Source organism: Drosophila novamexicana, unplaced genomic scaffold (assembly GCF_003285875.2).
Source record: "Drosophila novamexicana strain 15010-1031.04,08,12 unplaced genomic scaffold, DnovRS2.1 tig00004554-arrow-pilon, whole genome shotgun sequence".
Classification (NCBI taxonomy): domain Eukaryota; kingdom Metazoa; phylum Arthropoda; class Insecta; order Diptera; family Drosophilidae; genus Drosophila; species Drosophila novamexicana.
Genome location: NW_020825051.1, coordinates 1,067,180 through 1,089,161, shown reverse-complemented (window position 1 = coordinate 1,089,161; position 21,982 = coordinate 1,067,180). Strand labels below are relative to the sequence as shown.

The 21,982-nt window shown below is 39.3% G+C and overlaps 3 protein-coding genes and 2 non-coding genes across 7 annotated transcripts; all 5 read left to right on the top strand.

Moving 5' to 3' along the window:
* Positions 1-115: 115 nt before the first annotated feature.
* LOC115769730 (40S ribosomal protein S4) lies at positions 116-1,880 on the top strand. The gene is made up of 5 exons (XM_030714666.1): positions 116-198; positions 441-699; positions 762-859; positions 1,105-1,276; positions 1,507-1,880. The coding sequence occupies exons 1-5, from the start codon at positions 196-198 to the stop codon at positions 1,758-1,760; spliced, it is 786 nt and encodes a 261-aa protein (XP_030570526.1). The 5' UTR covers positions 116-195; the 3' UTR covers positions 1,761-1,880.
* Positions 890-1,032, top strand: LOC115769993. Its single transcript, XR_004018798.1, has one exon. It is a non-coding gene; the product is annotated as a small nucleolar RNA psi28S-3327 (small nucleolar RNA).
* On the top strand, positions 1,300-1,443 carry LOC115769989. Its single transcript, XR_004018794.1, has one exon. It is a non-coding gene; the product is annotated as a small nucleolar RNA psi28S-3327 (small nucleolar RNA).
* Positions 1,881-2,288: 408 nt separating the features above from the next.
* LOC115769521 (syntaxin-12) lies at positions 2,289-4,009 on the top strand. The gene is made up of 3 exons (XM_030714361.1): positions 2,289-2,387; positions 2,712-3,538; positions 3,764-4,009. Exons 2-3 carry the CDS (start codon positions 2,878-2,880, stop codon positions 3,937-3,939), a joined length of 837 nt encoding a protein of 278 aa, XP_030570221.1. The 5' UTR covers positions 2,289-2,387; positions 2,712-2,877; the 3' UTR covers positions 3,940-4,009.
* Positions 4,010-4,680: 671 nt separating this feature from the next.
* Positions 4,681-21,916, top strand: LOC115769669. Of its 3 annotated transcripts, XR_004018773.1 has the most exons (4): positions 4,681-4,838; positions 4,904-5,150; positions 17,875-18,960; positions 19,018-21,916. XR_004018773.1 is itself a non-coding variant. In XM_030714583.1 (3 exons), exons 1-2 carry the CDS (start codon positions 4,745-4,747, stop codon positions 5,131-5,133), a joined length of 324 nt encoding a protein of 107 aa, XP_030570443.1. In that variant the 5' UTR covers positions 4,681-4,744; the 3' UTR covers positions 5,134-5,150; positions 17,875-21,916. The 3 variants fall into 3 exon arrangements, 2 of the variants coding, with proteins under 2 accessions (XP_030570443.1, XP_030570444.1); XM_030714583.1 differs by having other exon boundaries at positions 17,875-21,916; XM_030714584.1 differs by lacking the exons at positions 17,875-18,960; positions 19,018-21,916 and adding an exon at positions 8,546-9,636.
* Positions 21,917-21,982: the final 66 nt, after the last annotated feature.

The window sequence follows — 21,982 nt, the reverse complement described above, 5'->3', positions numbered from 1 at the left end:
TAAAAGTAATAATTAATTATTTTAAATTTCAAATTTTAGCGCGCTGCGTGCAACTCTAAGCAGCTAAAACTATTGACAGTACTAGTTTGTGGTGCTTCGGTCACACTGAAATGAACAAGCTGGCAACGCTGCGAGCAGCTGTCAAATGCTTTGACAGCTCACCAACTTCCTTTCCTTTTTTACGTATCGTACGAGATGGTAAGGCTGAAAATATAAATGGAATATAAATACACTGCCATCGACGCGCAATACAAACAAAAATCCAGTGAAATGTAATGCAAATTACGCTGTAAACTATGAAATTGCTGATTCTGTGAGCATTTATGTGAACGTGCGTGTGTTTAAATGACAAACTTTGGAGTTTTTGTTTGTTGTTGCAGTCGTTTGCTTGAAATCCGTTGAATTGATTGATACCTGGTTTGTGTGCATTATTTTTGTAGGCTCGTGGACCTAAGAAACATTTGAAGCGTTTAGCCGCACCAAAGGCATGGATGTTGGACAAATTGGGCGGTGTTTTCGCTCCACGTCCCTCAACCGGTCCACACAAGCTGCGCGAGTCGCTGCCGCTGTTGATCTTCCTGAGAAATCGTCTAAAGTACGCTCTCAACGGCGCCGAGGTGACCAAAATTGTCATGCAGCGCCTCATCAAGGTTGACGGCAAGGTGCGCACGGATCCCACCTACCCAGCCGGCTTCATGGGTAAGTCAAGTCACACTCGGCCCTACGATCCAGTTCTTAATCGTTTATAATTCATATGATAGATGTCATCACCATTGAGAAGACTGGTGAGTTCTTCCGTCTGGTCTATGATGTGAAGGGACGTTTCACCATTCATCGCATTTCCGCTGAGGAGGCCAAGGTAAGTTCCAATGAAAGATCTGTTCGCATACGCCGGGCTTTATCGAAGACCGTTTAGCGTTTTCCAGTACGCCAATTGGTTCAAAATGAAGCCCATAGCAATTTTTGTTACGACGGTCTCTGAACTGTGCATATTGCCAGCCGTTTCAGTAACTTTTACGTGCAATTACAAATCAACCAAGAAATTATTAGCTTAAATCTATTTGTAGAATTTTCTATTCTAAATTCGTTTTATTTTCATTGCAGTACAAGCTGTGCAAGGTGCGCAAGACACAATTGGGTGCCAAGGGCGTGCCATTCCTGGTGACGCACGATGGCCGCACCATCCGCTATCCCGATCCTCTGGTGCATGCCAACGATACCGTGCAGGTGGACATTGCCACCGGCAAGATCACCGACTACATCAAGTTCGATTCGGGTAGGTGCATCAATTAAACGTTAAACTTGGCTGGTTCGAAGACCACAAAACGTTTTCTATTAAGTTGCGTGGTTCAAATACAAAGCCAATAGCAATTTTTGATACGACGGTCTCTGATTTGTGCATTTAGCCAGCAATTTCAGTAACTTTGACGTGCAATTACATTTACAATAGTTAAGATAATATCAAGCTATAAGTGTAACAAAAAAATATCTTATTCCGATTCACAGGCAACCTCTGCATGATCACTGGAGGTAGGAATTTGGGACGTGTTGGCACCGTTGTCAACCGCGAGCGTCATCCCGGCTCCTTCGATATTGTGCACATTAAGGATTCGCAGGGTCATGTGTTTGCCACTCGTTTGACCAACGTGTTCATCATTGGCAAGGGCAACAAGCCTTACATCTCGCTGCCAAAGGGCAAGGGTGTTAAGCTGAGCATCTCGGAGGAGCGCGACAAGCGTTTGGCCGCCAAGACCCACTAAATAACATGCCAGCCGGACAGCAGCAGCAGCAGATTAGGGGACAAGAGTAATGAGGATTTTTACCTTTTAGCATAACTCTGTACGTTAGAGCTACGGAATTACAAAACAACGTAAACAAAATCATTCGTTTGTTTTTTTTAACCCACGTGTGGATAAGAGATTCCAATATAAACTAGAACCTCTCGTGGTATAAGGATTATTTAGGTGTTCATGATGGGCATGAGAAATCGTTATCGATATAAGGTGAAAGAGCAGCACATGAGATCTAAAAACGGTCTTGCATGAGTACGGATCGCCCGCCCAACGTTGACAACATCTAATTTACCTCAAGAACATTAACTTCATTGGAATCATTTAGAAATGAGCTTAAAAAGAGAATATTTAAGGAATACCATTAACTATTAGGAGGGGGTAAGTTTCGCGCGCCAATTTTTGCTTATCAATGTTCAGTGCTGTCTAATTTTTTCTGTGTGTAGGGCTGCAAAGCTTCGATAAATACGCTAATGCGTGTCGCAATTATCGATAGCAAGTTCTGTCTTTGTGTGTAGTGCAGTGAAAGGCTTGCGCACTGGGCAAATTAGTTAAAAAGAAACTGGAAATCAACTCGCCCACTGAAGTAAATCCTAGGTAACTTATACTAATAATTGGAAGCCATATAGCTGCTGGCACCCAAAGGCAAAGTCAGACCATCTGTACGTGTGTAAACTGTCTGTGCGTGTGCGTGTGTGTGTGTGTTTTGGTATTGCTGTGAGCCCGCATACACACACATGCCTTCATATATACACACCAGTACATATGTTAGCATGTCTGATAAACTCTCTGTTGAAGTGAATCATTTGTTTGGCTCCAGTTCGAGTTTGTTTGTTTGTGTAATGCGAAGCGCATTAGTTTGTAGATAGTTGCGGTCTTTGTGCCCTCACATAGCTAAAGTAAAGCACTCTACATTCGCAGACAGTCGCGTCATAGAACCCAACGACCACGCACCACCCACAAAAAACAACGAAGAAACACCAAAGACAGTTTTGTACAACCGACACAGAGTGCTAGAGTGACCAGGCTAGCACACACATACATACCGACATACACATAGTACAAGAGTGACCAGACAGCAATAATCATGGCGCAGGCATTGAACAATCCAGCCGGTGGCACGCATCGCGATTATGGTGCTACATCCAGTGCCACGCCCGAGGTGAGCTTTGCCGCTGCCTCCAGTGGCAATTCCGGCTTCAGTCCCACAGAGTTCGTGTCGCTGAGCGAGGATATTGGCCACAATATCACATCGATACACAGCAGCACCAAGCAGCTGGAGAAGCAACTAAAACTCATAGGCACTGCCAAGGATTTGTCGGCATTGCGCGAGAAGATACACAGCATTAATACGAAGAGCAATGCGCGCGTCCAGACCACCAGTCAGGATTTGCAGCGGCTGCAGGCGGTGGTGCGTCATGGTGATCGCCAGCAGAAGCTGCAGCTGGACAAGCTCACCCAAGGATTTCAAGACGTTGTCGAGAAATACTCAATGCTGCAGAAGCGCATATCGCAGGCAACGCGACAGAGCTATCAGTTGGCCGCCGAGGCTGAGCGTGAGTCTGTCATGTCGGCCAGAACGGAGCTGCTGCAGCAGCAGCGCCAGGATCAGAACGAACTGGAGCAGCAGCATTCTATGCTCGTCGAGCGTCAGCGCCAAGTTGAACTAATTGAGGCCGATATACTCGATGTAAATGCCATTATGAACAAGCTAAGTACTATGGTGGTTGAGCAGCGAGCGGTGGTGGGTGAGTACAAAATTGCATTACTTTCAAAATACGATATTGATAATGGAGCTCTATATCGTATATCGGCGAAATTTAAATAATGTTCGATAACAGTTGTGCAGCTGATCGATAAGACGTCGATAATTTGTCTTAAATCAAATAGGGGAATATCATTATCGTATCGAAACATCATTAATACAGATTTCAAATATTGAATACACAATTAAATATCATTCCATATCGCAGATAACATGGAAACGCTTATTGATCGGACGGCCGCTGACGTGGAGGAGGGACGCAGTGAGCTGCAAAAGGCGGCTGCCAGTCGTAATAGCCACCGCCGTAAGATATTGATACTTTTAGTGATTGCTGTGATAATAGGATTAGTTGTAACTGGCATTATAGTCGGCAAATTGAGTTAATTGTTTTATAGATATATCTATATATATATGTATATGTGTGTGTGTGTGTATATATATCTATATACATATATATACATTGCCTACAGACACATAAAATAATTAACTAAAGTTTTGTAAAACTATTTTTATAAAAAATAATGCATTAATCACAAAGTGAGTAAACGCGCGCGCCAAGCGAGCAAAGACAAAACAGCAAAAATTAAATACAAAATACGAGTTTATATCCGAAACGCGTTGTAGATTGTAGTTATGTGTATGAACAACAAAAATTATAAATATAAATTTAAATATATGTAAAAGAAAAAGAACAGTTTAAAATAACACAATAACAATTTAAAATATTCAACGCTTTTAAATGTTAAATTATTTCCTGTTAAACAAAATATCAAAACAATAATTTGCGTATTGCATTGAATGTACAATTTGTTTTTGTAGTTAAGCGATTAAATAATATACTACGTTGAATAAACTCGGTTGATTGCTTATCGGTCTATATGCTTAAGACATTAAAAGATACATTTATATAATCTGATTGATTTGATATATACATTTAATTAACCAAAGCCATTTATCTCGTAGTCCGAATTTAAATAAAAGCGCGATGATTAAAAACATGAGGAGCACTGTTGTGGAGTAAATTAATGCAAGGGTTCATGTTATTACATTAACAGCTCTTTTTGCGTTAACTAATATTAAGAATAATTATCGACCGACCTCCACAAACTATCGGGCGTCAGCTGTTAGAAACGTGCTTTTGTTTGCAAGAACTTAAATTGCTTATATTTAGTTTATTAGTACTATAAAAATGCCACAAGGTAAATTTAAAAAAGCCAAATTACCTGCTGCCATACAGAACAAGAAGAAGCAGCAGAAACAAGCAGCCTTTACACGCAGAGCAAGTGAGTAGCGCACTTTGGCAACAGGTTGCAATTGCTTACATGCGGCATTTTCATATTTCTTGCAGATGCTCCTATACAAGCCAAGAAGGGAAAATTTAACGAGACCCAGAAAATCAAGGCGGTCATTTCCAAATCTGTTAACAAAAGTGTCGAAAGCGAGCTGCGTTCGCGTGCACACGAAGGATACATACAGCTAAGCAAAGCCCAAGAAGCGGTCGCCAAGCATCATTCGACGCAGGCCGCAGCCGCGGCAGCGGCAGCGACAGCCGCCAGCATGGACAAAGCGCGGGAATAGTCTTATATGAAAAACAGGTACAAAGGATGCTTATATTCATTCTATAGCCAGAGTTAAACGATAAGGCCAATCAGTCCGCATTTATGGTCCGTCTTTTCTCAATTAACCAGCTAGTTGCCATTCAAAAACGCATTTCATGAATGAAAACGCTTTTGTGTTTTAAGATATATTGAACAAACTTAGTGATATTTTGTTATATAGACTATTATTGTCATCGGACTACGATATCATAGGAGAGAAATCGATTCAAAGTTGAATCCATAGATTAACTGAGTATATAATCTTTCGAGTGTTGTCTTTTTTCATGACTGCCATTGAAATGAGCTTTGTCCGTTTATTATCTTCTTCAGGCAGATATGGGTGGATCAACTTGGTATTGCTAGGTAATACATATGCTTTAAAGAGCTGCTGTTTTATAGGCCAAATTGTTTTATACTCTTTCTATACTCATTTCCAATTGGGTGCAGAATGCAAAAAGGAATGCAGTGGGCTGCATCCCATCAAACTCGATTTCAAACACCGAGTGGTGTTGTAATTGCAGGCTGAGTGTAGTTCATTTGCATGCTGTTGAATATGCAAAGGACACTTCAATTTTCGCAGCATAAAACTAAAAACGTAAAACGTTCAAAAACCCGCCGCATCCACCTGCGCACCTGGTCCGCACACCTGGGCGCTGTCGCCGTGTGAGCTAGCGCTCATTTGCATGCGATTGACTGGGGAGTGGAAGGGCGTGAGGGATGGAATCAAAGTGCAATACGAATCAGCATAGAAAAACAAAGACAACAACCAATTGACAGCGGATTTTTGCGTTATTCCATGCGGGGAGAGGGCTAATTAAAAGCGCATCAAAAGCGCCAAATTTGCATAGCAAACGAAACGAAACGTTGCAAAAATTAAATAAAAATTTGTTAGTTTCCCAATTTCTTTTTTTTTTTTTTTTTTTTTTTTTTTTTTTTTTTTTTTTTGCATTTCTCCTTTACTTTTCACTTTTCATTCTGCCAATGCCGAAAAAGTTTGTTTTGATGAGCTGAGAACGGGTGTGGAGTTTGGGGCAAGCAACACGCCCAATAAATGTCAGCGCACAAAACTTTGTTGCCAAACTATTTTTATAATTAAACAAACACAAACTAATTGCGATAAGTAGCAAAATGACTTGGCAATTTGTGAAACATTCCTTCTGCAGCCTGCGGCTCATAAATTACCCAAATGTCAAAGTTACATGTTGCAGGCGCATGTTGTTGTCGTTGTAGTTATTGTTGTAACGGTTGATCAAAATTAAAAATATTTTGGAAAAATGTTTGGTTTTTTAGTAAATCTGAACAACGTCTTGATCTTGATCTCTGCGTAAACTAAACAACATATTCTTGCATCTTGATGTCAGACAAAGTCGTTCCGGTCGGACCAATAAACTATATGTGTTGACATAGGAACCATAATTTTATTAAGTGAAGAAACTCACATTCGTAAAAACGAAATGTACAAACAGTTATTTTACGTATTATGAAGAATGTACCATTTAATCCAATCAGACTCTGGTGACATACCCAAAAATTTCATTTATTATTCCCCTCCAAAAGGTGTCTGTTAACTTCTTTCTTAACTTTAATATATCAGCAAGTGTTTCCCTTATAAGTTCCTGATTTTGCTTGATGTGTAGCTCCGCAATAAACCCAACTTTTTCACATTTATTCATTATTTCATATAACTTGAGAAAGTCCTTGTTTTGGTATAGGGTACCATTTTGAATTTCCTTAGCGATGATATCCACAAGTTGACAGGCACTCGACCGGATTGTTACTGTGAGTTCATTTGAATTGTCTTGGAGATCCAGTGGAGCCATCCATGCTGATCTTATTCTCTTCTTATAGCTCATAGCAAAATCATTATTTTTGTCTTCTAAGATTGCCCATGTGGTTCTAAAGAGGAAGATACTGGGATATTTTAGGTCAATTGGATTATCTTTCATATTCCAGACAAAAGGTATTGCTTTATAACAATTCTCCAGACATGTCTCAACTACATCTTTTTTCGCTGTGTTAGGTTTGTTCAAATTTTGGCCAGAAATGGACGCATCTAGTTTATCAACAACAGCACGTATAAATGTCAGTTCGTCTATTTGCTCTTTGTCATCCAAATCCATTCACATTTTCCCGGATGTCTTGACGTTCATTATGTTCTCTGAAATGTTTAGTTTTTTGAATTCTTTGCTCAGTCCATCCAAGTTTGTTGACACAACAAACAAATTTTAAATTAAGGAATATCTTATGAGCCAGGCTATTCATGATTTTTTCCCATTTGGTCAAGATATCTCGTCGTAATAACAAGTTTGCCCACCCTTCTCACTTATCACATACATAAGTCTATATAATCGGGCTGTTATAATTTATGGCTCCTATGGGTCGCGAATAAAGTTTTTATTTAAAAGCACTTTTAAGCTAATCTGAACTATATGTGTAAATCGAATTAGGTGATACTTTTAGTCTGGAAGCGTGGGTAGAAGTAGAGATATTAAGCGAGAGTATTCTATATTGTATATGTAGGTCAAAAGTTCTACATAAAACGTCAGTTCGCGTATCTGAAGGAAAAGGAAAAGCTTTTGCAATCAACAGATTGAATCCGCTTATGGCACCAATTGTAAATCTTCTACCAAATTGAAAATCTGACGCACTGGATTATCTTCCAGAAATTTTAAGCGAAAATGTAATTCACATTTTGCGTTTTGCATTACAATTGATGGATACTGCATTTGGGTAGCTGTTTGATTGATTTACTTCTGCTGTGCTCTCTCACAAGGCTTAAAGTCTGCACTTTAAAATAATAGGACACCCATGTACACAGCTGTGCCCAGGCGTTTGTCACACATCAGGACAAAGGATAATGAGCATTACAAAAGCGGAAATCACACGACCAAACATCCTTTACAAGTTTTTTTTTTCATTTAAAATATATTTGCCCGCTACGCTTTACACCCGAATGTGTGCCTTGAGCAGGCAGCACAACAACAACAAAAATGAAATGGAATAAATGTGGAAAAAAAAAACTATTTGAATATCGACGTGTGGCCATTGTCCACTGTGCCCAGTCTGGAATGTACAGCCGGGCCTACCTGCGGCTGCCTCATTGTGTGCGAGGCGCGCATGTAAATTTGTCCAACTGGATGCAAAGACAAACACTTGAAACGTTGAAAGGACAAATGGACAAACGGCCGCCAGTTTGTGGCCACCTGCGGCATTTATTATTATATTTTTTCTCTTTCTGTTTTTGCATACAATCGCGACTGGGCCAAGATATGTGTGTCTGTGTGTGTGTGTGTCGGAAATTTGATTTATTTGACAATGGCAACGGCATTTAAATGCAGTTTTTCGGTTAAGGCCAACATTAAATTTGTACTTTTTCCTATTCTATTTTGTAGTTCATTTCATGTAAATGTGTGCCCCGAAAATAAGCTGTCTGACGGACTCTAGCCTAAAAGTGAAGCGGCTGAGAAGGGATGCTGCCTGAACGGATGGCCTTAAAAAGTGCCCATTGAGAAGATTTCGAATTGGGCTGCAGTTGATTTTATTATTTTTTTAGATATCTATTTAGAATTATCTTCACATTCTGTTTATTTTCACACATTTTGAATTCACACTCCCATACAGTTTGCCTCAGTTTAAATTGTTCGTTTTAATTACTTTCACATTGGTCCTTTCTGTGAAATGTATATGCCAAGGCATTTAAAATGCACGCTTAGCCATTGTTTAAATTTTAATACATATATGTTTTATGTAGCGCAACGGCGTTGATATCAAATTGTATCTACAACTTCAATTTAATTATAAGCCACGCACGGCTCATCAAAAAATTCTGCAGCAACCGTGTTGCAGGTGCAAATGCAGAACTTTACAGTCCGCATCGTCGTCGTCGTCGTCGCCACTCGCTAGCCGTCAGTCCTGAGCGATCCCAGCACATTTTCGGTTCCACATTATTATTATCCACGCTTTGTGGCCCGGCCTCGGTCCCCGTTGCCGTCTCCGTATCCATTCCCCTACCGCTTTGGTCTGGTCAGGCTGGTCGACTTCGCCGCTTATTGAACGGCTCGACCGCGCTACAATTCATTTGCAAAGCGTATCCAAAAATGTTGATGGGATTATTATATGTTGCTGTTGAATGTTGGACTGCAGGTGGAATCCCAATATACCTGTGTGAGTGTGTGCGTGTGTGCAGGTCTTTATCTTTTTAATGTCGTGGATTGCTTTGTGTTTTGCTTAAAGCATTAATTTATGTATTAAAAGTTAGAAATCCGTGTGGACAGGTGAATTTCAGTGCCCCTGCGTATTGTATACATGCATATTTCTGTGGCAGTCATGCTACAAATATATAATTTCGTATTGCTGCCAGTGAAATTGTTGATTAAGTATGGAGTTGGTAATTTAAGGACAGGTGAGGCATGTTCAAGCGAACGACGCCTGGGCATTCCTAAAGCGCGAGTGTGGGAAATAATCTTAGAAATTCATGATGTTATTACTAGAAGTCCAGTCAATAAAATTGACTTTTAAATAACTTCACACATATTGTTTTAATAAATATTGTTCAATCTTTTAAACTTTCAATCTATAAATTGTATTCTCTACCCACAACACAGCTTAGATATTATTTTGTTATTTCTTGGGGTTGTGCCTTGAGTTCATAAAATAACTTACAATTTTCTAAATTTGTGTTGCCCAAACCAATCAGTAAACTCTAGTATTGAAGAGCTCACATATATGTTTTTAACTTCCGCCGGCTGCAAATTTAAACAAAAAATCGGAAGAAAAAAATCTGCTGGAAAAAGCGCGCACCGGATGTAAATGGGGCCCAGCTGCATGCCAAAATGCAATTGTCATCAATACGACGGCAACAACAATAACAGCAAGGACTGCAAAGCCAATTCATAAAACAAAGGCGACCGACAACAACAAGAAAAACAATAAAAGGCAAAAAAGCGAATTTCAATAACGGATGTAAATAAACCACAAAAGATCGATTACCTCCCCAGCGTGCGAGCAGCGGCAGGACTCACCTCACCTCACCTGCCTGCTGTCAGGATAACAGATGCGCGCACAGGTACAGCACACACAACTTTAATCTGGTATGCAAAAATATCAGTTAACTGCATAAACAACGCGACGCGAATAAGCTACAAGAAAAAACATTCAAGAATTTAACATAAATGATGTGGAAACGAATAATTATAAAACTCAATGTGCTTGACTATGAAATACCCTACAGTTTGCTTTACTTTTGGGGATTGATAATATTTATGTTGAATTTGAAATAGGTTCTTCCAATATGTACACCCTCTGAGGATAATCTTTTTGTTTTCTAAATTCAACTTATTTTCTCTTAGTTTGACTTTTATGTTGCCTCAACTTTGTCTAATTTTCTTAATGTGAGTTATGTGCGAAATATATTCTGTTATTCTAGTTGTAAGCTTGTGGGATAATCCTTTTTTAAAGGTGACTGTGATGTTTATAGATCTGTCCTTTTTGGGCGCTTTCTCCTTTAGTCGTCGAAGTCAGAAAAGGTGTTTTGTTGGGCTGTAGGTCGCTTCAAAATATAGTTCTTTTAAAAATATAAATTATTATAAAATTAAATAAATAAATTTAAACTTTTTGATTTCTCTCCAAATATTTGTTAAAATAAAGTTAGTACTTGAAAAACATAATAATGCAAATTATTAAGTCTTTAGGAATAATAAGAGATAAGAATATGGACTGCTTGACTGCTTAAGGAAATCAAATAAATCTTGTGTATACCTAGTCCCATCAAAATGGAACAGGGTATTAGCAGCTGTCCCGCTAACAGCTTATAATAAAATATGAAGATACGGACTGCCTAACATTAAGGAAATAAAATAAACCAATGTGCATACCCAATCTAATCAATATGAAACAGGGTATAAACAGCTGTCCCGCCGACAAAAAATCCTGCGTGTTGCTTTTAAAAAGTGCCAAGTTGAAATTTATTTAAGCTGTAGCCACGTTTGCGTTAAAGAAAAAAAACGCAGCAGCCGCAGGCGCAGGCAGCGTCGGCCACTCGTTAAGCTGGACAGCAACAACAACAACAACAACAACAACAACAACAAAAGCTCATTAAGGTATTGCACCTGGTGCATCTGGAAGACGAGAGCTAAAACTGAAATTGAAACTGAAACTGGTCGCGGGTTGTGCGCCTGCGCAGAGATCGGCTGCCTTGGCGCTAGGGGGCAATATTATGGATATATATAAATGAGATAAAACTGCGGGCAGGGAGCATCCAGCATAAATGTGTTGATATTATTACGGTAAACAGTCTGATGCATTTTAAATTGAATTTAAGATCAACTCTCCACTCTCTCTAATTGGGCTCAGAAAGTGGTCCATAATGGGACGCACTGTGTCCTCATCAAGCTGATGACCCAGCGATTTAGCTGAAATGGTTTATTGAAAAGCCATCAGCTCTGAATGGGTAAAAGTTTGCACAGCGTTGATTATAATACTTAAACTTATATGTGTTGTTAGCCATAGTGACCCATTTGCTGTCTGGCCAATTGTTGTAAAGGGCCAATTCCTTGGAACAACAACAATAATTCAAAAGTCAGCACTGTGCCTCATTGTAAACGCATTAACTCAAAAGAAGCAGCCGGCTCAAGGTGTAAAGAAAAAGGCGCTCTGCCGACAAAGAGACCAGCTCAGAACGCCTACAGATGCACAATGCCTCAATAGAAACAGTTGCACACAAAACCAAATTGCCAGCATTGTAGCAAGGACGAAGCGCATTAATCATGAAACAAAAATGTTGCTCCGGCATACCCCATATACATATAGTATAGGGCCATAAATGTCTCCAATGCTTTAATAAAGTAAGCAATGCGAATGTTTCATTGCATGCAGCTGAAAATAATAAAAAAAAAAAACAAACACATGCACAGGCAGCATCCGACCTGGCCGAGTCCTTGCGGTCAAGATTGGGAAACAATGGTCGAGGGTCGAGCTAAAAGTCATTTGAGATTCGTTAAAGAAAAATTACACGACGTTTTGTGGAGCAATTACCAGGTGTAAAAATGCTCAAGGGCGTGGACTAATTGTTCGACTCGGCTCAACTTGCGAAATGCCCCATGCAGGACTCTCTGGGCGCATGCATGACAAATGCAAGGGGCAGGACTCGGCCCATGGACGTAGTTTCACTTTGGTTCCTCGTAATCAAATCCAGAGTCCCAGCGTGCGCTGTAATTTTGTGCGTCTTTTGTCCGTTGGTTGGCCAATTGTTGTGCAGCCTTTGTCGGAAGTTTTATTGAAAAGCATCGACTATTGGTATCGAGCAGCTTTGTTCTGATTTCTTTAGCCTGGCCCGACGTATTGTCAATTAATTGTGCGGCGCTACTGAAGCGTTATTAATGTTGGTCGACTACTGGCCAAAAGTAGATTTCGAGTACTGTGCCACAAGATTTGTGCGGCGGGGTATGATTTGACAGCTGAAAATACGTGGAAAACTATTGTTAGTGGGAGACTCTTGGTCTGATGATTAATTAGCAGCCGGTAAGGCATGCTGTGTGAGACTTTCGTGTGTAATATTAAAAAAAAAAAGTATTAAATATATATTTTGATATCTATATCTGGTCTAAGCAATCCCATATGCATAATATGCATCTAACAATATGTCAGACTAAGATTTGATGTTGAGTCCTCAATTAAATGGGCCTAGGAGTCTGTCTCCTATAATAAAATACACCTTGATATAGCTGAAAGTATTTGATATTTAATTTTTCAATAATTATTTTCAACAAAGTATTTAAGTTTGTTTTTTTTTTTATACCCTTGCAGAGGGTATTATAATTTTGTCGTGAAATGTGTAACGCATAGAAGAAGACATCTCCGACCCCATAAAGTATATACATATATTCTTGATCAGCATCAACAGCCGAGTCGATAGAGCCATGTTATCTTAATGAAACTTTGTAGAAGTCCCTCTTTCTGTTGCACGCAGCACATATGTCAAAACCAGCTGGATTGGACCACTATATCATATAGCTGTCATAGGAACGATCGGTCTTGACCAAACTCGGCATTAACTATTTTCCCTGTGATTGTTAGATGCGGTCAAAGCACTATAAGCATTATGAAAAGGTTGGGTCTGCAAGGGTATTAGATCTTCGGCGTGCCGAAGATAGCCTTTCTTTCTCGTTTTATATTTATTTTATCTATAAGTTTTTATTTTAACTTTGTCTCAGTTGTGTTTGCCACTGACTATGTTAGGTACAAAAAAATATTTATATAATATTTTAATTTTATAAATTTCTTAAATCGATTTATAGATTTGTAATATGTCTGGTTTACTTAAAACTAGTCTTGCAAATGCTTTAAAAGTCTTTCATGCAGAATTATGGGATGTGCATAAATATTTCAAAGATATTTTGAATATTTGTATACCCTGAATCCAGAAAGTAAATGTATATGTTTGGGATTAGCATGCGTTTTTCCGTCTAAAGTTGTTCGATGCATCGATGTTGATCGACTGCTTGCTGAGCGTAATAATGTCTTTGAAGCATAAAAGGCTTGAGGCACCACAAATATTTTTACGTATAGTTCTGAAGTTCGTGTATATGTTACCATAGCCGCTTAAATGATATTAGATAGTCGGTCACACACTCGTTTAACCTTTATTTTACTCTTTACCTGACCTCAACACGCTTCTTTGTCAATTATTATCTTCGCAAATGATTCCTTGGCTTAGGCCTGATGCCCGCATGCACTCAATTTACCTTTTGCCTTTGACAAATATCGACGAATCGCTTATAATCGTTTTGCCTAGCATAAACTTATCGAGAATCCATCTAAATTTTGCACATGCCAAAGGTGCTTTGTGCATGGCAAATGCAAAACACTTAACTGGGCCCACACCACCGACTATTAGGGACTGCCGCCATCGTATCAGCCGGCACATCAGTAGGCAGCTCGGAGGCAACTATGGGCCATTTCCGAAACTAAGTGTTGGGTTGTTCCTGTCTTTCGGTCCACCACTTCCTTGGCATTGTGGTTGAGCACGGGAGGTGTATTCAATATATATATACATATTTTTTATTTATTTTGGCAAGCGTCTCATGTGACAACGCGTTGCACAGAGGAAATAGGTGTATATGTTGTGGTTGATTCAGGCTGCTTGCCATAAACAGGATACCTGTACCTTGGAGTGGGAGGCGAGGGATGCTGTTGCTGCCGTAAGCTGATACGAGCACGTTGGGAGCGCGCAATTTTGGCATTAGTCTAAAATGCGGTCTGGCATTTAATTTCTATTTCAACATTTCATTGAAATTTGAGCGTTTACCACAGGTGTGCAGGGCAACAGGGGATACGGTAACCTCTGGAAATAGCAGGAAGAGAGAGGGCTGAGAACTGGGACTTGGCAGCGCCGTTGCAGGTTTTTCCTTGCATTTGTTTGCTCTTCCTTGGTCATGCTATTCAGTTAGGTGTATTTACTGTTAGTCCATCGCTTATATATTTATTTTACCTTTGAGAATTTCAGCTCAAATTGTGCGTGCTATACACAGTTGACATGTCAGGTCGGGGCAGGGCTTCGACTTCTGGGGCTTACCTGTGGGCCACTCGCTCTTGGCGCTCCTTAAAATGTCAAATGTCCTGGCAGCGGGGACGTCACATGTGGCGCTTGCTGCTAATGGAAATTGTGGCAAGCAACTGACGCACGACGACTTCCTGCCGTGTAACTGGAAATTTATGCTAAAAAGCTGTTACTTAGGCGTTCCTTGTGGGAGGATATGGGTGGGCATGGCGGGAGTTATCATCAGACTTTTTTGGAGGCCTTTTGGCTTCTGGTTATTTGTGTGAAAAAACAAATTTTTGTTATTTTACTCGAGTAACATGCAATTTTCTCCCAGTTGCCGACTTATGCCAAGGGTATAATTACTTTGTGAGAATGATTGGGACTTCAAAGAAATTTACTTTTAAGAGCAATATTAAACGATTATATATTTTATAGGATTCTTGAATGTGTTGCGATCAAAAGAAATAGTATATTGCGATGAAAACCAATAGTATATAACGTTCCTATTCTTGACTATCACTTTTTGGTCAATTCTATAGAAGATATTTTAAGTTAAATCCATTTAAAAACTCGATTGTATTACTCTGATTATTAAGCGACCTTAAAGACCTGTTTTCTTGAACTGAGAAGTCCTCAGAGAGGTGTTTCTGACACTAGATAGCTTCTGATTGTAATACTCTAACTTGTTTTAGTGGAACAGCTTTTCAATTAAACTAAATCTCTTCCATAATCAAACACTAACGCACAATGCAAGTGTATTAAAGTTTCGTTTTGGCCGTGGAAATGTGTCTGTTTTTTCTTGGTGAATCCCAGCTCGTGTATGCTCTCTGAGTCCTATTCTGTTGTCCTGCGGCACGTGGCATGTTTTTGCCTCAAGTTCACACTTAACAAACAACTGTACAGAAGGCTGGGGCTGCCCTTTGGCATATGCGTTGGTTGGCGGCGCTGGTTTGCTTTTTGTCTGTTCGAGTCTCCATCGCATAATTTTTCACTTGTATCCTTTTGTGTATGTCTTCCTTGGTGTTGCACACATGCAAAGCACAAGGCTTTTATATTTTTATGTGCCTTTATTTTGTGTTTTTTTTTTTTGCTTTCACCCACATGGGCCTTTCCGTTTCAATCCTTAAGTGTGTGTGTGTGTCCGTTTCGACTGTTGATAAATTTGCTTAGATTATTATCCTGGTGCGGTCTGCTTTCTGGTGTTATCTTGTGCAGTAATTAGTCTCGAGCTTGTTTGCGCCGCATTTACACAAAATGCTTTCTACGGCGCCACACGCACAGGACTCCACAAACAAAACCGGAAGTTAGACGGGCTCTGCCTGATAATGTACAATAGAGCTCAGAATACATTTATTCTTGTTGGACTTTCGTGTGAGTCGACTGTGAGTTAAGAGCGGTTGGAGGTAGGCCAAGCAAATTGCTTTCCATGTGAGGATTGCCTTAGTAATACATAAATGCAAGCCGCTTGCTGAATCAAAAGTTGGATAAGTGTAAATTAACTCGTTATATTTACAACTAGTTTTAGAAATATTTATTGTGAAATCTTATTACGATAAGAGTTTCTCATTACTCCTGAATACGGTTAGATAACTTTAGTTATAGAAGAAATTATCCAAAGAAATGAAGTATTGATGCTTTTTTCTTTGTAAATAAAAGCATCTGGAGTTGAATCTGCGACTTCTCTTATGACCCTTATGGCTACTTGGAAGTTGAATTTTCCGAAAGCTTCCACAAGAAAGCTTCAGTTGTACTTTCAGCTTTCTAACTCCTGTGGTTTGGGCTTTGCGTTGATCACCAATCAGTCAGGACAATAAGCTTTATACAGATTACCTAAAAGGTTTCTTCTCGAGCAATGATCGAGAAATGCATTTTAATTTAACACGATGATTCATTTGAATATAGGTACTCATCGCGATCCCTGTGGAAGTTATCAGAAAAATGGGCGGCTAAGCTAATAGTTGCTATGATAATCCACCTACAAACATGTACATTTTGTCTTAACAATTCCTGCTCTTCTTTCCAAAGAACTTTGCCGTCAAAGGACTTGTCCTGCCATAGATCATTGTAGAACAAAGGGCGGAAACCTCAAAATATTTGCAATGCTGCCCAGCAGTATAATAACTAAATCTTTGTTAGGTCCTAGTAAACATGTTGCAACATGCGTTAAGACGCCTAAGCCCAGCTCGTTGTGCCTAAGCCGTGGGATTAAATTGGATCAAGGAGTTGCCGAAAATGTGCCTTAAAGGTAAAAGGTGAAATTTTCTGCTGGGGCGTTTTTTTTTTGGGAATTGATCCCTTTTTTGCCGTTGGCTGTAGGTGTAGACCGCATAATTTTGCACTCAATAGTAAATAGAAACCTCAAACCAAGGCAGGCGAGTTTTTTCGTCGCCCTGGCTAAGTCCATCAATCATTTCTTAGCCGGCCGTCAGGGCAGCCAGGCACATTAGCATTTATGAAGTTTGCCCGGTGAATTTTTTCGGTCTTAGCCGAACAAAAGGCTCATTCAGTGCTCGCCTGGCTGGTTGACTTTAATAAGATTTTCATAATTTCATGCGCTTGTGCATATTTGGAGTCAATTAATGTCAAAGTAGTTTGGAAGCGCTGCGCAATCGATCAAATTATAAATGCAGTGCCTCGGCAGGAGGGGAGGCGTTTAAATGTCTGCCGGGTTATGTTGGTGCAATGGAATTATGGGGCAGTTTTTATATGACATACATGAATATGAATGATGATGACTTGGGCCAATGTTATATGACCTTTTCCCTTGCATTATGCAAAGAAAATGATGACTTCTCTTGGGTGTTGATGTTAGCGATAAGGTGGAAGGAAGGCTTTGTGGGAACAGTGACAACAGCTAATGATTAGACGCTGCTGCATTTCTCATCAATTAGATATGCTCATGCTTAGTTAGTCAGATAGTTAAGATTCTTGGATAAGAAAGTCGAAATACGTCAGTCAAATGAAACTAATCGAAAAGTACATGGCAGGAAAGTTGGTTAAAGACTTTTGATGAACTCGGCTATCGAGTAAGTATGCAAATAATTTTTTTAATAATAATCCAAATACTCTTGTTCTTTTTTTTTACTATATCATATTGTTATTGTCTCATAAATTAATTTTCATGCTTAACTTTTGAATTATAAATGCTGTTAACTGATATTAATTATTTATTTATATTTACAGCTCTCACAATTGGTTGGCATTATTCTTTTCGGTTAACCCAACCATTTAAATCCCGAACACAAAACATTTCATTAACTAAATTAAATAAAACCGGGATAACCCACAAACAGTCAAACGGATTTTGTTGGTATGTGTTTTTATATTAAAAGCGCCATTTTAAATGCTATTTCATATTATGCACTTAATCCAATTGTTGAGGCGTGTAAAAACGTCACGTTATCAAGTTGAACAATAATAATAAAAAAATATAATAATAATAATAATAACCGACAAGGTAATTAGTAAGTTTATAATTTAATATAAACTGCTCATTTGTGAATTTAATTAATGTTTATATGCGCGTGTCAAAGTGGATTAAGGTCTAATTTAATAACTGACTAGTGAAATTGTGGAAAAAATCATCATGTATTTTATATAAATTCAATAAACAAAAGCATTATAAACAATTAGAAACAGCGACAGCGATAAACTAAAAAGCGTTGAAATGTAGCTGCTAATGCACTTTTCCTGCCCTGCCCTGACACGAACTGCACACAACTGTTGACTGTCAGGGATTGGATGGCTGGCTGCATATGATATGTTATGGATACTTAGAGCGTCCAACATTTGTTGACACATGCTGATGATGATACTCGGGGTAAACCACAGCAGCTACAACAAGTCACAAGAACGCCCACAGATGTCATTGAGAGCCGACTACTTTAAGGAGCTGTCAATTTCTTAGGATATTACTAAGGATAATGCATCCCTTGAATGTAATTTATGCATGTCAGCGCTGAAGTGGATATGTTATGCCTTGAGCCGCATCCACGCCTGCGCACAGCTGTGGCCGCGTGGCTGGCTTGTAACCTTAGACAACTCCCAATGCTCAGAGAAGGCTGTGCCTGGTCGGCCATGCCAAATGCCAAGTTAATCATATTGTTGACTGCAACTGAAACTAATTACAAATCAATTTGTATCAGCCCCGCTTAAGAAACGAAACCAAAGCAAAGCAATTCCCCACAGGAAATGAATGCGGCCTGGTCTGGCCACAACCACCTGCCGTTTTATGTGGTCGCCACATTGACAAGTCTATTTAATGTTATAGTATGTGTGTTATAGTATATATAGAATACTACTAATTTAAAGTGTAATTTCAAACAGCAAATGGAACCTATGCGCCATAAATCAGCGAGACGACTTTGAGGCGCAGTAACATAATAAACTCACAAACAGAGAAGTATCCATTTGAAGTGCGATTTTTATGTGCCTCCAAGTTGTAAAAAATGTCAGGATTGAGTCGATGTTTGTTCACACCAAAATCAGCTCATACCCGGCAATCAATAGATGGCTTGGCAACATGGTATGCTGCTCTGCAAACATAGGACAGACTACAATTGGCATTCTCCAGGAGGAGTTTCTTTCGCCTTTGCTATAAAACCCAGTTCTCAATTGTGGATGCAGGATTATTGCAGGACAAGCTGGCTCTCATGATAACGGCTAAATTTTTACCCACAATCTGTGAAACGCTTGGACTCTGCTCTCGGCTGTATCCTGCAGTAGGCACAGGAAATTGGTCTGTGCGTCAATTCACAAAAGACCAAACTGATTTTCTTTACAAGAAGATATGAAGTACTCTAATTGAAAACGTGGACTCAAAACATTTTTAGAAGACAAACGCTGTGGAAAGAATGAGGAAGATAATACGGCTCCTTTTGCATCAGAGGGAGTTTTGTTAGGAGTTTTACCTTCACATTCATTCAGATTCATTAAAAACTGACAAATGGCTGCCTGCCTTTATGTAATAGGATCTGCATATTGGATCTGGCTTTATTATACATTTATCTCATTCATATGCAACTAAAAGGTCAAACTCCACGAGTTGCAACTCCCTCAGCCAAATATTCCAGGCAACAGCCGGATAGGTGATAACTGTATGTAGCCTGCGAGCGGAAACCCCCCTTGAGGAGGAACGAGCTCTTCATTTACCGGGTCGAAAACGGAAGATGGAACAGGGGCCGGCGTCTTTTCGAAGGAGCTGGCAACATAACTAGCTTACCGTCTACTGAGCTAGTGTAGTCTTTTAAGCAGAGATCTATTGTGTCTCGTAAGCAGCAAAACTCATCAGCCCTCTTGGGGAGATCCCAAGGACATATCATTATCATCATCAATCATATCACACTGACAAAAGCAAACTCTTTCAGAACACATATTTCAAACCAAGTTTAACCATGCTCAATCACTATAGCTTGGGATCCTTGCCTTTCCGAGCTGGCGGACGAATGGCGGACGAGATGGCGGACGAGATGGCGGACGAATGCGTTATTATTGGATTGGATTGTCAACGGAACTTATAGCCGATATCTACAGACTCGAAAAGTAAACTTTTTATAGACTAACAAAGGGACAGTGTGCCTCTGAGCCTAACTGTTAAATATCGTTTCAACACAGGTCAAAACATAATGTTTAGTGGACATCCACTTGCACTTTAATAATAACAGGATAAGGATAATGGTAGTTTTATCGGGTCCCTGGGCCATATTCCGTATAAAACAAAGACTGTCAGTTCCCATTCTTTACTTCTTCCGATACTAGAGAAGATGAAGAGAAGACGGTATTAAAATTCTAACATGTGAGTGTCCTGCATTTGTAAAAAAAGGAGGATTGAGAGTAGAAATGAGTGAAATAGGTGGATGTTGGTTGACAGGAATTTCTTATTACTTGCTCAAGGGTTCAAATATTGTAGGATGTAAAGAGTTTAACTTCAAGCTTAAATAATATCTAAGGGAAGACTACTACCTTAGCTTCAAATTAATCTTAAGAGAAGTTTCATTTTAATAAATAGACGAGAATTCAATTTCATAAACCATTCAATATATATATTTTTGTAAGTTTCATAATCATTTTCACTTTATCGGCTTGGAATTATGCCTTTGATATTCCTAAAAGATAAAATGTTCTAAAATTTGATTGATATACGCACATTTCAAAGGCCTACCATTTATAACAGTTTATATAATCTTATATTATATACGTGTTGAAATTCTCAGGCTGCTACCAATTGAATAAAATAGCTTGCTCAACTTTCACCTCAAAAATGCTCCCTTGCCTTTATTGGCACTTAAGTTTTAGGAATCCTTTTCTCAGCATTACGACGCAAATAAGCACTTCAGCTTCACTGCCTGGCCATTGTGCCCGGAGGACTGAAGGCATTTGTCTTCTAATTATGATTTCAATAGGTTGTGCAAAATCAAAGAAGGCGTAATTCGCTCTCACCAGTCCGTCAAGGAGCGAAGAGCGTCTTATAAACAATACCAAAGTCCCTTTAAGGCGGCAAATCAAATCAAAGAAATAACAAACAGCCAAAAAATAATAATAAATAAAAAGGAGTACAAAATCTGGCCCTGAAACTACAAAAAATATGTGTATCTGTGAGTGTATTGTGTGTGGACATATGTATGTATGCCATTGTTGACAGGCTCAGACCGCAGACAAAAGGAGTTCTCTTTTTGTGTTAGCCCACAAAAGAAGCGGAAAAAGCGATCAAAGAGGCAAAGAGCTGCTAAAAAAAACAACAACAACAACAATAAATAATTGAAAGAAAGAACGCTGAACTCAGCGCCTTGTTCTTGAACAAAACGCGAGGCATCAACACACATCCCCTTGTGCCCAGCGTGCACATACTACATGTGTGTTTGCGGATTCAGTTTGTGGCCAGCTTAGGATCGTACTCATCACCATCATCTGCTTTGGTTGCGAGGACGAGACGGTGTCTTAAGCGCTTTAAGTGAAATTAAAACATTTCACACAGCAGGCGAGCGCCTTTAGTTGGCTACTTGTTATGCAAACATTGCCACAGATTTTCATATTTATTTTTGTAAAATACACTGGTAAAATTTGTTGGTGTTATTTAAACCAAATTGAAACTAGAGCTGTGCATAAGAAAGAAATTCCGAACACCTACCTGCCCACCCCGTAACAGACTCTTATCCAGTCCCGTTCCGACGTTTTCTTTAGATTTATCCCGTTCCCAACCGAAATTTCTTTCTCCTTATGCGTTGTTTCTTTTTATCAGTTTTATTTAATAAACATATTTTAATCATGATTGTTAAAATAAAATTTATATTCA